At 45.5% G+C, this 23,654-nt stretch overlaps 2 protein-coding genes across 5 annotated transcripts; both read right to left on the bottom strand.

Moving 5' to 3' along the window:
* Window positions 1–57: 57 nt before the first annotated feature.
* On the bottom strand, window positions 58–9,644 carry LOC130196054 (acyl-CoA dehydrogenase family member 11-like). 3 transcript variants are annotated; one of them, XM_056417903.1, is made up of 15 exons: window positions 9,580–9,644; window positions 6,736–7,077; window positions 6,434–6,657; window positions 6,189–6,288; window positions 5,889–6,006; window positions 5,009–5,151; window positions 4,605–4,757; window positions 4,239–4,333; window positions 4,059–4,158; window positions 3,847–3,987; window positions 3,681–3,773; window positions 3,498–3,605; window positions 3,252–3,423; window positions 2,766–2,832; window positions 58–1,923 (listed from the first exon to the last, which is right to left on the bottom strand). In XM_056417903.1, the coding sequence occupies exons 2-15, from the start codon at window positions 7,012–7,014 to the stop codon at window positions 1,809–1,811; spliced, it is 1,908 nt and encodes a 635-aa protein (XP_056273878.1). In that variant the 5' UTR covers window positions 7,015–7,077; window positions 9,580–9,644; the 3' UTR covers window positions 58–1,808. The 3 variants fall into 3 exon arrangements, with proteins under 3 accessions (XP_056273878.1, XP_056273877.1, XP_056273879.1); XM_056417902.1 differs by having other exon boundaries at window positions 6,736–7,024; XM_056417904.1 differs by lacking the exon at window positions 9,580–9,644 and adding an exon at window positions 9,403–9,426 and having other exon boundaries at window positions 6,736–7,024.
* A 392-nt stretch (window positions 9,645–10,036) lies between these two features.
* morc2 (MORC family CW-type zinc finger 2) lies at window positions 10,037–22,681 on the bottom strand. Of its 2 annotated transcripts, XM_056419514.1 has the most exons (28): window positions 22,582–22,681; window positions 21,889–22,028; window positions 19,157–19,210; window positions 19,009–19,043; window positions 18,857–18,925; window positions 18,627–18,717; window positions 18,421–18,529; window positions 17,803–17,962; window positions 17,282–17,393; window positions 17,050–17,175; window positions 16,884–16,963; window positions 16,705–16,787; window positions 16,451–16,536; window positions 16,107–16,247; window positions 15,867–16,021; window positions 15,363–15,491; window positions 15,158–15,263; window positions 14,898–15,030; window positions 14,736–14,819; window positions 14,023–14,244; window positions 13,694–13,921; window positions 12,465–12,572; window positions 12,030–12,090; window positions 11,810–11,948; window positions 11,556–11,723; window positions 11,383–11,476; window positions 11,072–11,260; window positions 10,037–10,954 (listed from the first exon to the last, which is right to left on the bottom strand). In XM_056419514.1, the coding sequence occupies exons 2-28, from the start codon at window positions 21,954–21,956 to the stop codon at window positions 10,886–10,888; spliced, it is 3,099 nt and encodes a 1,032-aa protein (XP_056275489.1). In that variant the 5' UTR covers window positions 21,957–22,028; window positions 22,582–22,681; the 3' UTR covers window positions 10,037–10,885. The 2 variants fall into 2 exon arrangements, with proteins under 2 accessions (XP_056275489.1, XP_056275490.1); XM_056419515.1 differs by lacking the exon at window positions 12,465–12,572.
* Window positions 22,682–23,654: the final 973 nt, after the last annotated feature.

Raw genomic sequence — 23,654 nt, 5'->3', positions numbered from 1 at the left:
GACTGCTCGTAAACTCGATGCTGCAATGTAAACTATAAATAGAAAACATAACAATCATTGATTATGGATTCTTTATTAGTTGATTTCCCCACAAAGCTGCTGCACGTCACTTTGAAGCATTTTCACCATATGCTTTCATTTCAGATATAAATTGTCACAATACAACAATAATAAAGTGAACTATCAATATAATCAATAGAATCATAGAATCATAGTGTCATTACAAATAGTTAGCTGGTGTATACATTTTGTAAAACTGTTCGTCATATATTTTGTTATAGATACGAGTAAAGATAGAAGTTAATGCCGATCGTAATGTTCCCGGCAGCAGAGGCAGCGTGTGCTGCGGCCTCTGACCTGGGCTCTTCAGTCTGTTGACCGCTGCTCGTCCGACAGGTGTGTGCAAGAGGAGTCATGACTGAACAGCCTGGAGCCATGTCTCATACCTGCACTTCACACGGCAGACATTGTACATCTATAGCTCCATGTGTATTACAGACAAACATATGTTGGAGCTATTTAATTTGACATTTGTATTTAGTTTTATTGTAAAGTAATATTAATAAATTCATTGCTTTTTACCTTCGCATTGAAAATGCGGAAGGTTATGTTTTGATCGCCGCGTATTTCTTTGTATGCGTGTTATTCGCCTAACTCAAAAAGTATTAAACCGAATCGCATGAAATTTGGTGGGATGATTGGTTATTATCCGGGGACCATTTGATTAGATTTTGGGATCGATCGGGTCAAAGGTCAAGGTCATGAAAAAGGTCAAAATCTTCTTGAATCGCATGGAATTTGGTGGGATGATTGGTTATTATCCGGGGACCATTTGATTAGATTTTGGGATCGATCGAGTCAAAGGTCAAGGTCATGAAAAGGTCAAACTCTTCTTGAATCGCATGAAATTTGGTGGGATGTTTGGTTATTATCCGGGGACCATTTGATTAGATTTTGGGATCAATCAGGTCAAGGTCATGAAAAGGTCAACATCTTCTGGAATCGCATGAAATTTGGTGGGATGTTTGGTTATTACCCGGGGACCATTTGATTAGATTTTGGGATCAATCGGGTCAAAGGTCAAGGTCATGGAAAGGTCAAAATCTTCTTTTTACCATAGCACGGTCAATTTTTATCCAATTGGCAACTGATGCCAAAATGTTCATAATTCAATGCCCAATCTTGTGATATGCGAAGGTATGCGCTCTACCGAGTGCCCGTTCTAGTTTAGGTTATATTTTGATATGTTAGTTGTTTCTTATGATAGTTGTAGTTTAGTTCAATATATTTAGCTTTAGGTTCACTGATTGGGTAACACTGGGCACCTGTGGTTACAGTAGAGGTGGGTACAGGACCAGCATGCACCTGGGTGGCCGATGTTTTTACCAGCATCAGCAAAGAGAGGACGTGTCCGCGTTTAGTTTGTTTGGAAAATAAATGATCAAAACCAACAAACCAAAATGGACTTTACTTTCTTTTGCCTGCGTCAACTCTGAAACCCCCACGGAGCGTCAGTGGACATTTGATTTATAGTTTTATTTGATTTCTAAGGACAAATGGCCACGACAATATATATTGCAGATACTTCATATAAAGAAGTAAATATAAAAGAAACAGAAATCACATGAGACAGGACTATATTATATTATACTCAATTTTCAGTTTGATTTCTGTGCTTATAGAGGAGGCTTTTATGTATTCTTCTCATTTCTTTTTTAAAACATGGTCTCAGTCATCTATAGAAGGGAGCGAGCCGGTGACAGCTCTGCCACGGAGCTCAGGTGAGGTCAAGGTGCATCAGTGACCCTTCAGCCTTGGACGGGCCGGTCGTACACGAGCGCAGCATCAAGCGCCGCTGCTCTGAGGTCATAGCAGCCTCTCGCCTGTTTCGTCGCCACCGGGCACAAGTCGTGTTCACACCACCTGATAAAGGGAAACAAAAATGGTGTTTGTCTTCTTTTTTTCCCAATTTGATCTGAATTATACTTTTTTTTTTTTTTTACCAGAAAGAAGTGCAAATGTGACTTTCATTTGATTGTTTGTTTATCGTGGGCGTCGTCCTCGACAGCACCCCATCATTCCACACTCACATCAACACACCATCCGGTCTGCCTACTTCCACCTCCGAGATATCAACCGCCTCCGCCCTTCACCCACAACAGCGCCGCCACCCTGGCCCACTCTCTTGTCACCTCCCGCTTGGATTATTGCAATTCCCTCCTCTTTGGTCTCCCCCATCAAACACCGCTTTGCCTTTAAGATCCTCCTCCATGAGTTCAAGGCCCTCCACACCTGTCTCACCTCCTCCAAATCAGCATCCCCACCCGGTCTCTCAGGTCGGCCTCCTCCATCGACCTGACTGACCCCCCAGCTCGTCTGTCCACCACGGGGTCAAGAGCCTTGAGCCGCTCTGCCCCTCTGGAGCCCCTCCCCCTGACATCAGAAACACTGACTCAATCTTTTTATTCAAAACCCACCTCAAAACTCACCTCTGAGGCGGGCCTCTGCCTGACGTGTTCCCCTCTTGGTTGCTCTGCTGCAGACTGCTCTGCTTTTTAACTGCTCTGCTTTTTACCTGCTCTGCTTTTTATCTGCTCTGCTTTTTAACTGCTCTGCTTTTTAACTGCTCTGCTTTTTACCTGCTCTGCTTTTTACCTGCTCTGCTTTTTTAATTGTGTCCATCCTTGAACTGTTTTTAATGTGTTGTACGGCGACCCCGAGTGCCTTGAAGGCGCCTTATAGAATAAATGTATTATTATTATTACCTGAGAGCGGCATAGGTGTCAGATGAAGAGGCTCCGTCCCAACAGGCGTGGTCGATGAGGAGGGCGCCTGTAAACAGTCACAAGGACAACGTGGAACTCTCTGACACATCAGATTAAAGTCTGTTGCGGTCTTGGGGACTTCTAGTGCACATGTGTGAAATAAAGAAAGAAGACGTGTCAACCTGTCTGCGGCTCCAGTGGGAGCTGCGTGAAGTCTTATAAATCTCCTGAAGTGATGTCACTTGAGTCAGAGAGAAGTGTTCCAGTGCGATGTGAGAGAGCATCGCAGACACATCTGAGCTCAAGGCTAAATTAGCTGCTACTAGCATAACGCACATACATGTGACCAAACGTTTAGGGATGGAGTTGCATTGTGGGTAATGTAGGCACCAAGTTTTGACGTGGAATAAGACTGAATGGAATAATTCCTGGTTTTCCTGTGATTCCTCTGATAATGTAGCAGCAATAGGCTGAAGGGGCACGTACCCGTGTAGATGCGAGCCAGGCTGTAGGCCAGGTCTCTGGCTGCGAGCTCCAGGTAGCCAGGTGCTCTTGTGGCTGCTACCTGAACAAAGTCCTCCAGTGCAGAGAGAGCACAGTCGACCGCTCTCACCGCCGGCCCCAATGTGGAGACACTCGATGCCGCTGCAAGCAGGGACTGCAAAGCCAGCGCACATCACACTCCTGCTCGAGCGCCAGAGCTCAGTGACTGAAGCCTTTTGACCCCGGTACCTTGGCATGGGTGAAGTAGGCGTGGAGAACCATTCCTGAGCTCCGCGCCACACATCGCAGCACGTCCAGAGACAGAACATTGGTGGTTCCTTCCCATATGCTCAACACCTGAGAGAGAAAGACACAGGGGAGCTGGCCAGCTGCAACACCTGTAAAAGCGGCTCGTTGACGGATTGGCCGTACCTGAGCGTCGCGCAGCAGTCCAGGCAACCCCGTGTCCTCGATGTAGCCCTGTCCGCCGAAGCTCTCCAACCCCTCCGACACCACGGCCACCGCCTGACCCGGAACAACACGCAGCGTCAGCGTGCTGTGGAACCAGAGCGTCTGCACACCTGCACACGCCGGTCACCTGCTTCCCCGTGTACAGCTTGGCCACCGGAGTGAGCAGACGCAGCAGGTGCGCGTCACGCCGCGTCGCGACGCCGCTCTCCTCGCGGCCCAACAGACGACACACGTCCATCACCAGGAGGAAAGCTCCGCGAGTCTCCACCTGTCCGTTTCAGAAGCGAGCGGGAGTGAGGCCGTGCGTAGAGGTGGGTTGGTTTGCTCTCGGCGGCTCACCTCCATCCTAGCCAGAGTCTGCATGTGCAGCGGGTGATCTTTAAGGAGCTTTCCAAAGGCAGTGCGGCGAGTGGCATAGTCACGAGATAACTGGACCACCCTGGAAACACACATGGAGCCAATCAGATCACTTAAAGCATGCTGTGAGGAACGAGCGGCGGGTTCAGAGCGGCGTCCTGCCTCCTCATGGCGGCGGCTGCAGAGATGCTGTTGTGTATCCGGGTGATCGTCAGCATGTTGGCGATGGAGGCCACGCCTCTCCCTTTCTCTGAGAGCTGGAGAGAGGGGGAAAGATACTGAGATTTACTTCATGCCAACACAAATCGGCTGGCAGTGCCTCGATGGAATGATTACATAACAAGTGAAACTCATTTCAATGGAGTCGATTTTCAAGTATGAAGTATTGCATTTCCAAACATGAAGAAAAACGTGCTTTAGTATAACCAAGGGGAGCTGGAGCTGAGCCGGTGTGGCTCCTCAGGCATCAATCACATCACAATACATGGAGTCTACAGCCTTTTTCAACACTGACGACGGGTCACTGACCCGGTGAGCCGGCAGGCCGGCCAGCAGCAACTCGGCCGTCGGCATCTGTCTTGTGCCCAGCTTGTCCTTCAGCCTCTGGACCTCGATACCCTTCAGCCGGCCGTCCTCATCTCTACTCACCTCCGCGTAGAACAAAGACAACCCCCTGCTGCCCTGTGGGGGGGAGAGAGAGAGACACGCACACACACACATACACAAACAGACACACACAGACACGCGCACACACACACACACACAAACAGACACACAGACACACAAACAGACACACACATACATGCACACACACAAACAGACACACACACACACACACACACACACACACACACACACACACAGACACACACACTCAGTTTGCAAGTCTTCCAGGGCGAGCGATGGCCGGTGTCACAGGGCGCCTGCAGCACCGGTGCGGTCGCTCCTGTGCTGTCCTGCTCTCTGGCCAGCGTGAGGGTCATGTCTGCGTCGGTAGCAGAGGTGAACCACTTGAAGCCGTGCAGTTGGTACGACCCGTCTGTCTGGGGAACAGCCACCGTCTCTGTGCCTCTTCCTGGGGGGGGGGGGGGGGGGGGGGCAGGACAGGGAGAGGACACTCATGAGCAGGGGTCCCCAGACTGCTTCCTGTGAGGGCCACATAACTGTTCCCTTCTCTGATGGGGTCAGAGGTCAGTGTGTAACAGAAACAGTGAGACGATCACAGAGTGCCTAAATGTAAACATGTATTGTTTTCCAGAAAGCCACATAACCAAATATTAAAAACCCTTTCCGGGATCTTCACAGAAAAATAAGTCAGGAAATAAATAACACTATTTATGAAATAAATAATAACCAAATACCGCTCTCTGGGTTCTTCACAGAAAAGAGTAATAAATAATCGCTTGGCCCTGCAGGTTAAATACCCTTTAACCTGCATTCTGATTCCATTGTTCTCTCCCCTAACCTTTTCTCCATGATTCTGTTCGATTTGACAAGGCCAGACGGAAAAATAAATCAGAATGCGTCTCTGGGATTGTTCAGGGGGCGGGGCCAAATGTGGAGGTGGGCCGTATCCGGCCCACGGGCCTTAGGTTGGGGACCACTGGTCATGACGCAGTAGTTAAATCTTGTATTTAATTTACTCTACAGATAATTAAAGTAACAACAATTAAGTATCACTGGAATAAAAATAACAATTTCTTTAGTTTTTCTCGATGACATCTGAACAACTTCACAAGCTCGACCAAAGACAGAAGGTGATCATGACGTGCCGTCGTCTTTAATCTGATGGCGGAGGTCACGACTACTGACCCACGTCAGAGCCTCCCTGTCTTTCGGTCATCCACTGCCCAGACGTCCAGAAACGCTCCGGCTGCCGGGCGGTCAAGCGGCTGAAGGCTTCCGCTACAGGCCACGAAACACCTAAGGACTTCACATATACGGACAGATCAAACGCTATGTTAATAAGTTAAACATTGAATAGTCAGATAGTCCTCTGGTCAGCTGTGGTTGCCACAGCAACGTCCACCTCCTCCTGCTGCACCCTGTCTCCGTCACACACGCGCCTGGACGACGGGCCTCCTCGATGGGCTCTTTAGTTTTCTTACACACCTGGATGACCTTAGCAGCTCCGTCAGTCATGGCCAGAGGACACGTGTAGAGCCCAGAGGAGGGAGAGAAGATGTACAACTTGCTCATTTGATACACACGACTGAAACACACACACACACACACACACACACACACAATAACACTTAGTTTCTCCTTTAGAACAGCGGATCCTGTTAGGAACGCCCAAACATGTTATTGGACCGTAAAAGGAAGTAGGAGTCGTACTTCCTTTTACGACGCCTCACCTCCACTCCCCGAAGGACCTCTCGTAGCCGAGGGCAACCAGCCCCTCCTGTGCCGACAGGTCTTTCATGCGTTTCCAGGCAGAGGAGGTTACGATGCGGTCCACTCTGCGACCCCAGGGGTCAAAGTGCACCAACCGTGGAGGAGTGACCTCACACTTCCGACCCCAGTCGTCCACCTCATCCACTATACGCTCTCCAAATGCACTCAGGTCGGCCCACGAGGTCTGTGAACCGGAGGAAACACAGTCACACCGGTCAGGAACACGTGTATCTACAGCCGCAGCTGGTGGCTCCCTGCTCACCTCCTGGGGCAGGTGTCTCCTCAGGTAACCTCTGAGCAAGGCATCCTCTAGAAATGGGTTCTTCAGAACGGGCTTTTCCTGGAAGAAAGATCCTATTCTGGCTGTAGCGAACGGCGGGAGCCCAGCTGCCTCCCACAGGTGTTCTCCGTCAGCTCCTCTTGTTCCTGCTTCGGCTTCACTGGCCGACCGGATGTGGAGCGGCGGTGGAGGAACGCCACGCAGCCGCCGGCAGCCGCCTGCAGCCGCATGGCGGGTCCGGAGGGCTGAGCACAGAGACATGGGGAGGGGTCTGTGTGAAGGAGGGAGAGGAACGTGACTTCAATGAGCGCCTCACAGGATTATCTGGAATCCCAAAATATAACACGAAACATTAACACCGCCATCAATTTGAGGTTAGTTTATGTTCACAGACAATGTGACTTTAAAGCAAGTTATATTTACAATATAATACAAACAGACATTTATTCTGATGACAATACTATGTTGAAACTAGTATATTAGAAGTAAACAGACAAAACCCTCGTCAATGTGATGGTTACAGGAAGTGGAACCCAAAAGCACGTAAACAGGGATGCAGGAGGAGGATCTTCACTTGGTGGTTCAGGCGGGTCAGAACCGGGTGGTCCGTCAAACAGGGCAACAAATCCAAAAAGGGGCCGGTCAAGATCTAAAGTCGGGTCAACAGGCAAACAGGGTCGTAACGGGAAGATCAGATTTAGTCATTTGGAATTCTCTGGAGAGTTTGGCAACGACACACAAGACAACCTGGCAGAGGACGAGTGGAAGTGAGGGAGCTGAAGAGTGAAGGACTAACGAGGGGAGGGGCTGCAGGTGAGAGGGAGTGAGGACCAGGTGAAGGGAATGAGGGACTAATGAGGGGAGGGGCTGCAGGTGAGAGGGAGTGAGGACCAGGTGAAGGGAATGAGGGACTAATGAGGGACTAACGAGGGGAGGGGCTGCAGGTGAGAGGGAGTGAGGACCAGGTGAAGGGAATGAGGGACTAATGAGGGAGTAATGAGGGGCGGCAGGTGAGAGGGCGTGAGGACCAGGTGAAGGGAACGAGGGACTAACAAGGGGAGGGGCTGCAGGTGAGAGGGCGTGAGGACCAGGTGAAGGGAACGAGGGACTAACGAGGGGAGGGGCTGCAGGTGAGAAGGGCGTGAGGACCAGGTGAAGGGAACGAGGGACTAACAAGGGGAGGGGCTGCAGGTGAGAAGGGCGTGAGGACCAGGTGAAGGGAACAAGGGACTAACAAGGGGAGGGGCTGCAGGTGAGAGGGCGTGAGGACCAGGTGAAGGGAATGAGGGACTAATGAGGGGAGGGGCTGCAGGTGAGAGGGCGTGAGGACCAGGTGAAGGGAATGAGGGACTAACGAGGGGAGGGGCTACAGGTGAGAGGGCGTGAGGACCAGGTGAAGGGAACGAGGGACTAACAAGGGGAGGGGCTGCAGGTGAGAGGGCGTGAGGACCAGGTGAAGGGAACGAGGGACTAACGAGGGGAGGGGCTGCAGGTGAGAGGGCGTGAGGACCAGGTGAAGGGAATGAGGGACTAACGAGGGGAGGGGCTGCAGGTGAGAAGAGCGTGAGGACCAGGTGAAGGTAGTGAGGGACTAATGAGGGGAGGGGCTGCAGGTGAGAGGGCGTGAGGACCAGGTGAAGGTAGTGAGGGACTAACGAGGGGAGGGGCTACAGGTGAGAAGAGCGTGAGGACCAGGTGAAGGGAATGAGGGACTAATGAGGGGAGGGGCTGCAGGTGAGAGGGAGTAAGGACCAGGTGAAGGGAATAAGGGACTAACAAGGGGAGGGGCTGCAGGTGAGAGGGCGTAAGGACCAGGTGAAGGGAATGAGGGACTAACGAGGGGAGGGGCTGCAGGTGAGAGGGCGTGAGGACCAGGTGAAGGGAATGAGGGACTAACGAGGGGAGGGGCTGCAGGTGAGAGGGCGTGAGGACCAGGTGAAGGGAACGAGGGGAGGGGCTGCAGGTGAGAAGGGCGTGAGGACCAGGTGAAGGGAATGAGGGACTAATGAGGGGAGGGGCTGCAGGTGAGAGGGCGTGAGGACCAGGTGAAGGGAATGAGGGACTAACGAGGGGAGGGGCTGCAGGTGAGAGGACCAGGTGAAGGGAACGAGACAATCAGGTGAGGAGGACAGGATCTGGAAGGACAGGAGAGTTCATGAAGCAGGATGAACAGAACGATGAAGGGGAAGAAGTCAGACAGTCAGAGATTTAAATGGCTTCATTTCTTGTGAGCGGCCCCTTCAGGGAGAGCACGGTACTGCACCTTCCTGCTGACTCGCTTCCTCTTGTGAAGACATATTTGGTATTTCGTGTAACGTTATTTAAAGGAGAAGAGCTGAAATAGCTGATATAATAACATGTATTTTAAAACACGCGTCTGACGTCGGCTAACACTACACTGTCCTTATTAGTGACGTCACGTGTATCTAACGAATACATTCCAGTTCAAGTTAAACTACACGTGCCTCATCGGAGTAACTGAGATGAGGTGAAGTAAAATATGAAGGATCAAATGTCCATGCAACGTTTAAATGAAAGCTAACTTAGTGGGTCAAAGTTCAAACACGACGTCCTTTCCATGCAGTCATTTTGTGTCGTTTCATTTACTGTCATCTCATATTTAACTCAGGCAACGAGGCGGTAACCTACAGATCAGTGAACTTATCGGCCTCTTTTCATCCAGCTGCGCATAAAGTCAGCAGCCATGGCGTCCTCGGTGTTCTGAGACTGAACATTTAACTTTTACTGTTTACATCGGTAGTTGCTTTAATAATTTTACATCGTCATATTTAACGTTTGACTTTCTTGGATGTAAGAGAAGATTACCTGTTGCAATGTTACCTGAAGTTCGCACAGCACTGTTTACGTGCAACGCAGCTGCTAGCTCTTGCCTTCAAAATAAAAGCCCAGTTCTTTACAAAAATGGCCGTTCACTCAAAATAAAATTAAAAAAACATGTCAACTTAAAGTTGCGTGGAGATCATTTTGATCCAACTCTCACAGATTTTAAAGGCATCTTCTGAGATTTCTGCCTTTTTTAATAGATGCAAATTCGTTGATAGATTAAATATATAAATACCTCATGCAAGCCAAGCAGTGTCCGTTACTCTGGATCATCCATACAGCACCGCCTTTATTAAGGAAACATTATCGTTGGATTGAACAATTAAAAGTATATCTTTAAGCGCTCAAACAAAAAAGTATTCTATCTTAAATGTCACTGTAAATGTCCCACACCCAACACGTGATTTAACATATACAGACAATGACGTTTGTCAAAAGGTGTTGCTGAACCTGTTTTATTGTTCCAAGTAAAGATTTGTCAAAAATACAGAATCCTTTGCTCTCATCAGAACAAACAGAATTAATGCATGCACCGTTGAATAAAACATTTCCATGACATGTTAAAAACCTGTTCAAAAGGAAGGGCACAGGGACTGGATAAGTATTAACACAAAACCTTTGCATTTAAATGAAATTTCTTTTCTTCCAAAAATAAACACAAAACCAATCATATCTTAAATGCAGGAGGGATTTATGGGAATAATCATACTGATAAAACCCAGTAAGTAGTTCTCGTTTGTGGCACACCACCCAGCCGGTTTGCTCGTCACACCAGGCTGGAGGAAGGAAAGAGGCAACACTGATGTGTCTTTAGTGTATAAAAATAAAAGTGAATGTTTTAGTACAGGCTGCAATGCAGACAGTCCAGTCACTCGGTGTGAACACTTCTCACCAGACGATGGACCGAGAGGGACACAAGGGAACAGACGTAGTCTGCCACAGCATTAGCTGGCTCTATAAAGGGACCTTCACGAATGATTTAAAAGGTCAATCAGGAGAGGATGGGTGAAACATAGATTAACATATATGAGTGGAACTAATGAGAAAACCACCAACTAGCCAACAATGTTAGAACACCAGAGAACCTGTCAACTTAACGCACTAGTGATGATGAAACGCTGGAAACATCGATATCAGAGATCATACGTTCATACCCATGACATTCGGATTAAACATCCAGCTCGGCACTCAGAGAGGAGTCCTTGGGAGCCGTCAACAAAAAAATGGCTGGAATGAAAACTGCCGTTGGGTTTTATGTGCGCGTACTCTTCTGTCTCGTCGGCCTTCTTTAATCCCCCTTAGTCAGGAGGTCCTCTATATAAGCGTCGAGCTCGTCGTCAGTGTTTATGTCAATGTCCTAAAGGTGGAAGAAAAGCAACATTACTAACTGCAAACAATGACGAGTATCCATCAGAGAGTCTCTTGATGGACGGGGAGGGGTCACATGGTGTCCTGACGGGGAAACAAATCTCACCTCTTGTACTTTTTGGAGGAGCGCTACGATGTTGGTTCGTAGTTTCTGTAGTTTCTCGTCCGCCTCCTTCAGTTTGACCTCGTTGCTGTTGCTCTTCTCCTCCACGGCTTTGGCCCTGGCGTCAGCTCTGCTTTGGTACGAGTTGCACAAAGACTGGAGACCCGATTCATATTGCTGGAAATACTCTTTCTAAAAAGGAGGAAAAACACGACACACTGGCACTCAAATGACACCGTATTATTCCACTGTGTATTTCCACATGAATTCTACCCTACGGATCAGTCTATTGAACCATGGATTATTGATCTCACCAAAGGGAAGGCCACAAGCTCCTCAGCCGTCATGCTGTTAACATCGTCCTTTGGAATTCGAAAAGCGGGAGGGAAAAAGTAACGCAGCATTGTCCTGGAAAAACAAATTGCTCAGTGAACACGCCAGTGTTATAAAGCTTTCGCTGTCATGATTTACACAGAACCGAACCCACCTCAACATGGTGACGAGACTGTCGGTCACCTCTCGACTGGTTCCCGGTTGCGTCGTGTCGGGCTCCATGGGGGCCAGACTCCTCTCGGTCTCTTGTTGAGTGTCAGGTGTCTGAGAGATCGGAGATGGCGGCCGCATCAACCGGACATCATCGCTTCCCTTCAACACCCTTCACGAAACACACAAGTATAGGATCGTAATTATCTGGCAAAGCCACCACAATGCGTCCTGAATGCAGCGCCGCAGGCCTCTTACCATCTGTCTTTAGGGGTGGACCGAGGCACGTAGTCAAACTTCACCCTCCAGCGAATACCCTGTTTAATCACCTCGACGGCAAAGACTTTGCCCGTGTACCACTCGTTGCTGACGCGCACTTCAACCAGCAGACCCTTATCTGAGGAGAAATCATTATTATATTGTAGATCTTTATATTTCAGCTATGGATTTCCAGTTGTCGAGCAGACCACCATCTCACCTTTCTGAGCATTCTTAGCGTCGTCCTCCGGCTCCTCCTGAGCGGGCTTCTCTGAGGGCGCCTGCAAAAACCAAACAGGCATCACTCCCAACGCAGTGAGAGGAACGGCGGACGGGAAAGAGTCAGGTTAAAAGAAATGATTGGCATCCCTGTTAATGAAAGAAGTGAAAGTCCCAATGTGATCTCAGGTGGGATTGCCACGTTAGATGCAGCGGTTAGACAAATTTCCCCTTGGGGATTAATAAAGTATATATCTATCTATCTATCTATCTAGAAGAATACAAGAACCTTAGTTTCAAGAGAGGATTGTTAGAAGAAAGAATATACACCCAGATTGGAGGAAAGGTTAAATGGTGGTGATTGTTGGAGGTTGTGAGAGCAGCGGCAGCCCAGCTTTCCTTGAGGAGAGTAGAGAGAGGCGCTAAGTAAAGCTACCTTTGCTTTCGCCCCATGCTGTTGCATGGAAAGGGGTTTAGGGAGAGAGGTCGGCGCAGTTGGTGTCTGCCGTATAGGAGGAGAAACTCCTTTCTTCTGGGTCTTAGCCTGTAAAGTCAAAAGCAGAGGGACTCTGATTGGAGGTTCAGTAACCTACTTGGCTACCCTGGAATGCCTTCCTCCTTCTCCTCAATATATAAACCTGACACTAAAGTCAGCGTCACCATCTTATCGATGCTCCCTGCAGGTCTCCTGATAAAGATTCATGACCTTTTTCCTGAGTAGCTCTTGGCGTTAGGGTTGTAATGAGACACTTCATCGGGGATGGATGAAGACCTTTTATGGGGCTGCAAACAAACAAGTGTTGAGCTCAGTCCCCTTGTCCCCTTCACTTACTCACTTCCTAGAAGGGAGGTGTTAACAGAAAGGAGGCAACAAGCAGCAGAAGAGCGACAGCAGCACAAAGCATCACAGCAGCGACACGCGGCTCCAAGAGGACGGCCAACACTCGGGATTTGTTAGTCGCCGATCTCTGATGATGTGACACTGTCAACGACTCGTGCGTGTTTGAATGTCCGGAAGGAAGGAAGGTTACATTGTGATGCCTTCAGGCTCCGTTCATTGAAATGAATATTGGGCAAAGGTAAGTTATAACAGTATCATGATGTGTTCACATGTAACCTCGTAAAATGTGACGTAAGTGATCAACTTTAATCAAGAAGGAAATGTTTTCAACAAAACAAATAGAGGTTTATGAGTTTACACTACCTCTGAGATGCTTCTTTTTCATAATTAAAACTACACGAGAAGATTTGCTTTCATCAATAAAATTCCAATGTTTTATTTCTGTATAGTTTTGAATTGTGTGTTTTTATGAAGAAAAAAACAAAACACTGTAGATTACTATAACTAAGTAAGTGGATAACATTTAGAATTGTTCATGGCTTAACTGACTTCAGATTATTTTTAGGACAGTGGAAAAAAAGAGGAACTAGTCTGGCTCCTTGTCGAGCAGCTGGATCCTCAAACTGAGGGCAAAACAATGTGTTCATAGATCTCTAAAAGTTAAATGTGCTGCTTTTCCTGTTGTGCTGATCCGTGGTACGATGCGAGAGTTTTATGATCCGTTGCACCACTAATACATATGTACATTTTGCAGTCTTGACATTTTTACAAGTTGTACAATAAAACTCTGAACTGATGCCAAGGAAACTTTAACGTTTGTTTACCTCGTCCAACTTGCCACGTTTGGCAGGGAAGGCTTTCTCTATCGCTTTCCCGCGGTTACCGGCTGCTGCGGCCATCTTGGATTTCTTTGTCTGTGGTTCTTCTTCATCACTCTCCTCCTCTTCTTCGTCCTCATCTTCGTCTTCTTCCTCCTCCTCCTCGCTGTCATCCTGGTCTATAATTCTCTTGCGCTGTCCAGCTGCTTTGGCCGGCGATGCTTTGGCGGGTGTCTGTCAAGAGACAGACATCACGATTCAAGACTTTGAGCAACAACGCCTTTCATTGGTACTTTGTGACCTCAGTAAAATATTTCCTAAAACGTGCAACTTACCCGAGAGCTGCGGCTGGGTGGGGGAGCTTTGGCTGCAGCCTTTGGTCCAGGCTTGGCTGCACCTCTGGACCGCGATGCTTCTACTTTGGACGGTGGTGCCGGAGGGACAGGTGTCCGGGGGGGGCGCTGAGAAGCTGCTCGAGATGGAAGGCTGCCCTTCAGGTGAGCTGGGAGCGGCGGGGAGCGGGGGCGTGTGATGGACCGCTCAGAGGACCGAGTCGCCTGAACCAACGACACGAGGAACCCACAACAAACTCATGAACAACTAAACCACCAGTTATTGTCAACAAACCAGTCGTTGGCCAAAAGGTACAGGAACCACTTTATCTGTCTTGATTAGCTACTCCAGCACAATGAAATGGTGGCCAGACAACTCCCATTAACTTTCACTTCCCTTTCAGAAGATGACTACATACTTTGAGGTATGCCTTTTAACAAGTAGACATTTTTTTTCTTAGTACAACAGGAAACAACATTTACATAATGTAGACAAACAATGTGAACGAATCTCTTCAAACTGTTTACACCTGCCTTGTGTTCGCAGCAATAACGTTCCTGTTCATTCTCATATTTCCAGAGATATTATTACCAGCATCAACATAAAATGAGTTTAGGAGCTGAACAGCAACTGAGAATACAAAAGTATTTACATAAAATTACCCAGAATGAGAAACCCCCAAGAAGCAGTGAAGCTCGGTCTGGGGGTGTTTTACCTGAGAGGAGCTCTCCGTTGGCTTCATGCTGACATCCAGTGGCAGCTTTTTAACATCTGCTGCAGATCTGACCGTGCTGGTTTTCTAACAAGAGAACATACAATGAATCGTGTGCTCTGTGAACAGAAGAGAGCGACAGAGAGAGAGCAGAGGACGAGGTACCTGCAAAGACTCGAGCTTCCCCTGCTGCTGTTTGATTTTCTCTGCCAGTTCTTTCCGTTTGTCCTCAGCGGTCTGCTTGTCTTTCTTCAGAACACCACATGGCAAATTCTGTTTCTGTTCAGCAGCGTCACACCTAAAACAAAAAAAACAAAATGCACACAATATAAACCACGTAGGAACATTACGTTGGCGTGCAGTATACGCGTTACACAAATAGCAAGTTCAAAGACATATCCTATAAAACAGTATTCCGTGTGTACCTGTCCTGAGAGCTGTCAGGGTTCATGAGACACACCCAACTGTCTGGGTAGCGTTTGTCCACAGCATCCATCTGGAATGGCAGCGTTCTCCACTTTAAACATTTATCTGAAAATACATCGCAGAATAAGAGTCAGGGTAAGTCAGTTTCTCAAGATACAGTTTGTGTGCTGTGTGTGTGTCTGTGTGTGTGATTCTGGAACTTACCACACTGAATAGTAAGTGGTATCTCCATGGCACGACGTCTCTTGTATCTCGGCTCTGATGACGGAAGTGCAGACCAGTTGGCCGACAGATATCCGAACTCGTCCCAGAACTTCACGATGCCTTTCTGAGCTGCAAAACACACTCAGACAATCAGCACTTCATACAGCAAGAGTTATTACAATAAAAAGTAATTCAAGTAAATGTTTAAAGTGGCCACTTCCCTCTTGGTTACTTACTGCAACTTTGCAAATGTGTGCACACTGGAGGGAGATTGGTGGGGCAGTGAAACGCAACCAGGACGAGGCTTTGACTTTCAACCATGTTATAAATAAAATGCTTTCACATTATTTTACTATATCTTTACTGACCTCACGGAGAATCGTTTCAACTTGAAATGTTGCACCACAAGTGGAACAGATGGATGCTAATCTTTTTTTGGGATTTTGAATGGAGCAGGTTAAGTGTTGACAACAAATGGAAATCTGGCAATTCAGAGAAACTCACCAATGTTAGAGTCCTTCCAGTACTGAGCTAAATATTCTCCCATGCATTTCAGTAAATGTCGATACTCTTTAGAGTCTGCAAAGTCCTGTTTGTTGTGAGTAGGCTCTAGAATCACATATGGGGCGTCCACGACTCCAACCACTCCTCCACAGGCCCTAAAACATAAATCACATAACTGTAGCATATGTTTCTTAATCATTCAGCTCACGAGCTTTATGTTCCACTGTGATGTTTACTCACATGCCTCCCTCCAGCTGGGGCCCTGTTTTCTCGTACATCTTGATGAGACGAGAACAGTTGTACACAAACATCCCATCCAGGTCCCTCTGTCCTATGTTCACGCCAAATATAAAACTCAACTCCTTCGGCTCCTTTAACGCTCTGAGGAACAAGAAATAGTCTGAGACCCAAGAGAATATGTGCAAGGCCGAGCCAAACAAAGTGATTGAAAGTGTTGTGTTGTGTTGAGCTTTTTCTTTTCAAGTTACTATTCTGTATTTTTTCCAAGGGGTTGAAACAAAAACTTCATTTTTTTTAAAGCCACGAATAGGAGAAATAAGGTTTTACTAAGTTGTGGATCATACCTCTGTTTGGCTTCGAGAATCCTTTTCTTCATGTCACAATCCCTCCGGAGCATCATGGCTGAATCTTGAACATTTCTCAGAATTGCCTAGAGGAAGAGAGGGCAGAGGGAGATGTCAGTATAATAACCTTAAAGGTGATTTGAATACTCACATTTTTCTACAAAAATATTGTGATCGTTTCAGGTTAGAAGTTTGTTTACTGAGACAAAACCAGATTTCCATTCAAAGAACACCAAATATCTTCTTGGTCATACCCGTGAATCTTTTGACAGGTCATCTCCTAATCTGGCCTCCAGAGCCATTTGCTTACTCTCCGCCTCTCTGGCTTTATCTTCCGCTGAAAGGAACAACCAAATGTTTAACTGATGAGCATGAGTGAGTCACAACACACCAGCAACATGTCAATGAGAACACCCGTTTCCCACGGACTCACCGAGCTTCGCAAGGTGATCTGCTTTCTTCACTTCTTGCTCAGCGCGGGTTTTGAAACGAGTTGATGTGTATTTATAAACCCTATTAACACAACAAGTATGCTTTTTAAAGTGTTGTCACTGGACTACAGTAGTTACAGACCGAGTACAAGCGAGTAATCACATTACCTTGGTTTATATAAACAGCAGGACAGTCTCTTGGTCCTGACTTTATGTCCCTGGATGTAAATCTTCATGCGTGGATCGATGTACAGAACAGCCGTGTACGCCCTGAACGACCTCTTCTCCGGCTTCCTGTGAGAAGCGCACAGCCATCAATATTTTAAAAACTGACTGATCAACACAATCACCGGCCTTTCACCTCGGGTCAGTGACACCGTGGTTCAATGGAGTCACTCACAATCCTTCCACAGGTGTCCCAGCCATCAGTATGTCCTGGTGATCCGTCTCTACATCCAGCTCTGATTCTCTGTTGTCCATCAGCTTCAGATTATAGATGATCACAAGAGTTCCTTTTAATAAAACACAACACAAAAGTAAACATTGCAGAAAACATCAAGCATGCCATTCCATAAAACTAAACAGTAACTAGAATTACTGCCACGTGGTTGTAGGACTTTCACCAACCAGTCAAGCTGCAATTTACATTCATTTCACAATTATTCCATTAAAGATTTGTGTGAAATTGTAATAATCTGCAAATGAATTCCTGATGTTTGAAATTGTGCTTTGAGTTCAAGATGCCAAATTTGAAGAAATTCCCTCCAGGCGACATCGTGTTCACAAGGGTACGGACGGATAGTCATTTTCAAGAGATGTAGTTTTTAGAGTGATATGTATGTTTTAAAGTAGTGGCTATGAACTTTTATTGCCTTTTCAAACTGAATCTTTTCACACGGAGACAAACATTCATATGCTTACCACTGCTACTTTCTATTTTGTTGAACTGCTCCATCAGCTGCTGTTCACTCTTAAAAGGTGAGTATTTGAAGATCAGCTCAGTCTCTATGGCGTACTTCTCTGGGTCAGAGGTCAGTGGCTCATTGGTTGTCAGATCCCAGGAGGGAAGGGGCACGATCACCTGAAGAGAGAGGACCAACATCCTTAAAAATAATTGTCACTGAATGAGAATGAAATCTAGGATCAGAACGCCTTGTGCGTACACGTAACAATAAACAAGAACAATTAACAAATATTTTACGATTAAGTGTCACAATGATGTAGAACATGAACAGAAACCATGTCGCTGCTTGTGAAAAGGACATGCAAGAGGCAACAGGTAACCATCTCTTAACAGAGCGCCTAACCAGGCAAGTTAAGCAGCAGCTGGCGTTTACATTGTCATGCAGCATGTATACTTGCTTTTGTGCATTCACAATCAATTATTATTAACTCTTAAGAAATCTGATCGGGAAAAAAGAGAGCTAACTTTTCCTGTTGCACTTACAAACTATCGATTAGTAATAAATGTACTTCTACACATCCCGAACAACAATGATGACCTCTATTCGAGAGCTCTATACAGCAGTGGACTCTGACCTCATCCAGTCCCTCCTCTTCATGGAAAGTCCTGGACATGAAGAGGCACGTGAGCGTGTTGCCCTTCTTGGTGAACAGGATGAAGTCTTTCCCAATACGCATAGAGCCGCTGGGGGAAAAAAACACAGTTTTGAGGATGAGAAACAATTCAAACACTCGTGTACCAGATGCATTGTCATCATACACAAGTTAGGCGAGGGACTTACGACTTGAGTCCGTTTCCATACTGGCCGATCTGAGAGGAATCGGGGGATCGTTTGTTTGACTTCCCAAACTGAATCACATGCATCGCCTCATCTAGGAGAAGAAAGGTGGTCGTCATCATGTTGCACACACAAAACAAACGCATCAGAAAACTTAAATACTGACCTACAACAAAGCTTTAATCATGAAATACAAAAACTAGCTTGAAGAGATGTAATAAAGTAGCACTTACTCGGGTCCATTCCAATACCGTCATCCAGGAAGGAGAGCGTGTAGCCGCCCCGCAGCTCTGGCCTTTTTTCTGTCAACAGAGCAGGAAGGTTAAAATGACCTTTAAGGAGAAATGAACGCTGCGTTGTGTTATGACGTCACTGTGAGGTGTACCTGTGTAGATGTCTATCCGTGTGGCATTGGAATCTCTGTGAAACAAATAAACCAACTGTGAGACAACAAGAACGAGAGCGGGCCGATAAAGGTTTCCGGCCTGCACAATGTGTCATCAATTGTTTGCCCGGTTGCAAATCACGAGTACCTTGAATTGTCCACGAGCTCGGCCAACGCTCCAAATAAGAACTCGTGGGTCGTCCTGAAAGCAGACGGATCATTACATTTAGTCCATGAATGTTAAAAGTGATTCAACAGGGCAAGCTACAACATCCTTGTTGCAGCATCGGATCCTAACATCGACAGCGTGGGATTGTTCTTCAGTTACACAACTTGTATTTCCTCAAGTCTTTTGCGAAATGTGTGTCAATGCAAACAGAACGGTGAATGTCATGTATGAATTAATTCACTATGAAGCAGAGCATCTGGTTAGGTGTATGTGATCAGATCAGTCTCAATATTAATGAATGCAGACCGAAGGGTTTACAAATGTATCTGGGGTTTTATATATAAATGTCCCTCTCCACAAAAGTATTTTTCAACGCACAGAAAAGAAGTTGTCATATATATATACAGGACTGTCTCAGAAAATTAGAATATTGTGATAAAGTTCTTTATTTTCTGTAATGCAATTAAAAAAACAAAAATGTCATGCATTCTGGATTCATTACAAATCAACTGAAATATTGCAAGCCTTTTATTCTTTTAATATTGCTGATTATGGCTTACAGCTTAAGAAAACTCAAATATCCTATCTCTAAATATTAGAATATCATGAAAAAGTATACTAGTAGGGTATTAAACAAATCACTTGAATCGTCTAATTAACTCGAAACACCTGCAAGGGTTTCCTGAGCCTTGAAAACACTCAGCTTGGTTCAGTAAACTAAATCACAAGTATGGGGAAGACTGCTGATCTGACTGCTGTCCAGAGGACCATCATTGACACCCTCCATCAGGAGGGTAAGACACAAAAAGAGAGGCGCAAAATCCAAGTTGCTTGAAATCCAGTGTGAAGTTCCCACAGTCAGTGATGGTTTGGGAGCCATGTCAGCTGCTGGTGTTGGTCCACTGTGTTTCATCAAGTCCAGAGTAAATGCAGCTGTGTACCAAGAGATTTTAGAGCACTACATGCTTCCGTCTGCTGAAAAGCTCTATGGAGATGAGGATTTCATTTTCCAGCATGATCTGGCACCTGCCCACAGTGCCAAAACCACCAGTAACTGGTGTACTGACCATGGCATTACTGTCCTCGATTGGCCTGCCAATTCCCCTGACCTGAACCCCATAGAGAATTTGTGGGGTATTATGAAGAAGAAGCTGAAAGACACCAGACCCAACAATGCAAATGAGCTAAAGGCCGCTATTGAAGCATCCTGGGCATCCATAAACCCTCAGCAATGCCACAGGCTGATTGCCTCCATGCCACGCCGCATTGATGCAGTAATCCGTGCAAAAGGATTCCCAACCAAGTACTGAGTGCATTAATGGACATTTTCAAATGTTTGATTTTGTTTTGCTGTTATAAATCTTTTTTTTTACTTGGTCTGAGGAAATATTCTAATTTTATGAGATAGGATTTTAGAGTTTTCTTAAACTGTAAGCCATAATCAGCAATATTAAAAGAATAAAAGGCTTGCAATATTTCAGTTGATTTGTAATGAATCCAGAATGCATGACATTTTTGTTTTTTTAATTGCATTACAGAAAATAAAGAACTTTATCACAATATTCTAATTTTCTGAGACAGTCCTGTATAAATGTAAACAAAATCCACATCAGAAAAAGTAAGAGTAGTAGTAGTAATAGTAGTAGTTTGATATATAAATAATATAACAGCTGGGCGAAGGTACAGCTTCCGGTTCTCTAAAGTAGGAACGTATGAACTTAAGTTTGAAACATTTCTCATTCATACTTAATACACAGCATCCGCATAGAGTTTAGTAAATGTTAGATATATGTTACAAGTATCACAGAACATAACATTATATGCTCCATGGACACTGGTTCAGTGCAAACTGACATAATTAATAAAGAGCACATTCTCCTCTTTAGAGCAGATGATCAGGTTTAACCTGATTTAACCGGTTCTTATAATATTCAATTACTATTTCAGGCTGATTTAAGTGATATTTATAGTACACAGTTATGGCGTATCTGTATAAATACTAATGCTGGGCGTCAATGAGTTGTAAAGCTTTCAGACATTTGAGGGCGTTGCAAAGAAATCAGATGTGTTAGCTGATCATTTCAGTTGTATATATTGTATATATGTCTAGTTGGAGGTTTGTAATATCTGCATCACCACTGTGTGTAGTACAAGTTCATAACTTTTCACTTTATGCCATTTGTTGCACTCTCAAGTCAAAATGCACTGAATGTTTGCACTAGTTGTTTAGCAACCACAGATAGGTTATGTGTATATCTCCACATCTTTTCCGACTATATCTGGATTAAAACACAGATTATCACTTCAGTGGCTCTTAAATGGCTCTTATTATGGTACTTTTGTAGTTTGACTATCTTAAGGAAATGTTACTTTCTGTATTCTTAGTTTGTACTCTAGGTTGATTCACTTATTGTAAGTCTCTTTGGATAAAAGCATCTGCTACATGACATGTAATGTAATGTTAATGTCATCTGTCTACTGTTTTGTCTAACTTATTACCAATAGCACAGGTGAGGCCTTCAGCCGCCCTCGTGTAGAGCGCTTTATTTACTATAATCTGTATATACTGTATTTATTATCATACTTTCTGTTGCACTTCTGGTTGGATGCCAAACTGCATTTCGTTGCTCTGTATGTACATGACAATAAAGTTTAATCTCAATCTAAATCTAAAAATAACCACATTTAAATACCAGCAAGTGGGTACTTACGAGTTTGTGTGCAGGTACTCAAAGGTCAGCTGCGCCCTGCTCAGATTGCTGTAGTTGGAGTAGGCCATGGCCACACAACCGATCCCAGGTCTGTTGATGTTCTTCTTCCTTTCAGCACAGCTCTAGTCGAGAATTCTCATCTTGAAAGGGAAAAGAAGACGACCAGAGGTCTCTTATGATTTACCTCCAAGGAGCTTTACTCCATCAGCTAACACCAGACATGTGACAGCAGTTGATGTGAACGTGCTGTTTACTTCACGTTCACACCCACACCTTGATAAGTACCCCCGCGTGAAGGGCACCACGCGTGAGGCTCGTTGGGAACAACACTCTTTCATGGGGAAGCTCGCCGTGGTCAGAGTAGCTGGGAAGACGTTCACGTGTATGTATTTATGCACAATTCAGTTATTGGTCGAGGCCTAATCGTGTTTGGTGAGCATCACATGATATAAACATTCCAGACGTCATGCAGCAACTGTTACTAACGGTTAACGGCTGGCTAACACACGTGAGGTTAGCTCGAGGATATTTGCGTCTTCTAAAGTGTTTATTAGCTAACGGTAGCTCGCTAGCTAGCTTCACACTGTGGATACGTGTAAGCTAGCCGACGTTAGCCCCATCAAGTCGCGTCCACCGTCTTTGCTGTAACGGCTTCGCGCGAGTGTAATAATCCGTCCGAGGGAGAATACATACTGTGTATCGTTAGGTTTCCTTTTTCCTTTTTACATAAAACAATCGCCAGGCCTCCTCGGGTAATCCAACCACCTCGACGGCGGTGACTTGGTTTCTGGTCTGGGGAAATCCCGCCTCTATTTTTCTACAATCAACCAATAGGAAAGGAGTCTGAGGAGATGCGTGAAGATGATTGGAGGAGACACGCTCTACGTGGAGGAGTCGACATACCGGTACATGTCAGTCTGCGCTGAGTCTTCTTATCGTGGCATCACAGATATTACAAGTGTTTTCATACGTAAAACAGCGACTTACAGGAGACATTTGTGTTTATTGTGGGTTTGAAAACTGCTTGTGGCCATTTGTCCTTAGAAATCAAATATAACTATAAATCAAATGTCCACTGATGCTCCGTGGGGGTTTCAGAGTTGACGCAGGCAAAAGAAAGTAAAGTCCATTTGGGTTTGTTGGTTCTGATCATTTATTTTACAAACAAACAAAACGCTGACACGTCCTCTCTTTGCTGATGCTGGTAAAAAAAACATCGGCCACCCAGGTACATGCTGGTCCTATACCCACCTCTACATGTAACCACAGGTGCAACTAAATATATTTAAAACAACAATCACAATGAACTAAACTAAAACTATCATAAGAAAAAAGCTCTTCTAACAAATCAAAATATAATCTCAATTAGCAATGAATAATCAATATAGCTTTATAATAAAACTAAATACAAATGTGAAAATAAATAGCTCCACCACTGCTCATAATTGACATTAGACAATTTTGGCAGTAGGTCCTCTTTTTTGTGTATTTCTACACAATAAGGTAATTTTGGCAATGATGAATCTGGTATTAAAGTATCTGCTGGTTAATTTTTATAATGCATAAAAAAAGTATCAAGTCCCTTCCAGAAAGAAATATCCTAAATAATACATTTGGAAATGCTAACAGTAATGACAGGTATGGTATATTGGAACTGTTCTGGTCTTTCTAAATAAACATTAAAACCATGAATCAAATTCATAGCCGAGTCACATTTTGATTTCTAGATCTCCCGATTCCATTGCTGCTCCTGAGCTCCACACCAC

The sequence above is a fragment of the Pseudoliparis swirei genome, chromosome 7, assembly GCF_029220125.1.
Source record: "Pseudoliparis swirei isolate HS2019 ecotype Mariana Trench chromosome 7, NWPU_hadal_v1, whole genome shotgun sequence".
In the NCBI taxonomy this organism is placed as follows: Eukaryota; Metazoa; Chordata; class Actinopteri; order Perciformes; family Liparidae; genus Pseudoliparis; species Pseudoliparis swirei.
The sequence above is the reverse complement of the archived record's forward strand: the minus strand, read 5'-3'. Positions and strand labels throughout refer to the sequence as shown.

Coding starts and splice junctions, on each gene's coding strand:
- morc2 (XM_056419514.1), bottom strand. CDS start 21,956: ATGGCCTACTCCAACTACAGCAATCTGAGCAGGGCGCAGCTGACCTTT. Junction 16,537..16,704: donor ACCTGTCAAAAGATTCACGG/GTATGACCAAGA, acceptor CTCTTCCTCTAG/GCAATTCTGAGAAATGTTCA. Junction 15,031..15,157: donor CCTGACAGCTCTCAGGACAG/GTACACACGGAA, acceptor TTTTTGTTTTAG/GTGTGACGCTGCTGAACAGA.
- LOC130196054 (XM_056417903.1), bottom strand. CDS start 7,014: ATGTCTCTGTGCTCAGCCCTCCGGACCCGCCATGCGGCTGCAGGCGGC. Junction 4,758..5,008: donor GCACAGGAGCGACCGCACCG/GTGCTGCAGGCG, acceptor TCCCCCCCACAG/GGCAGCAGGGGGTTGTCTTT. Junction 2,833..3,251: donor CCTGGCTCGCATCTACACGG/GTACGTGCCCCT, acceptor GACTGTTTACAG/GCGCCCTCCTCATCGACCAC.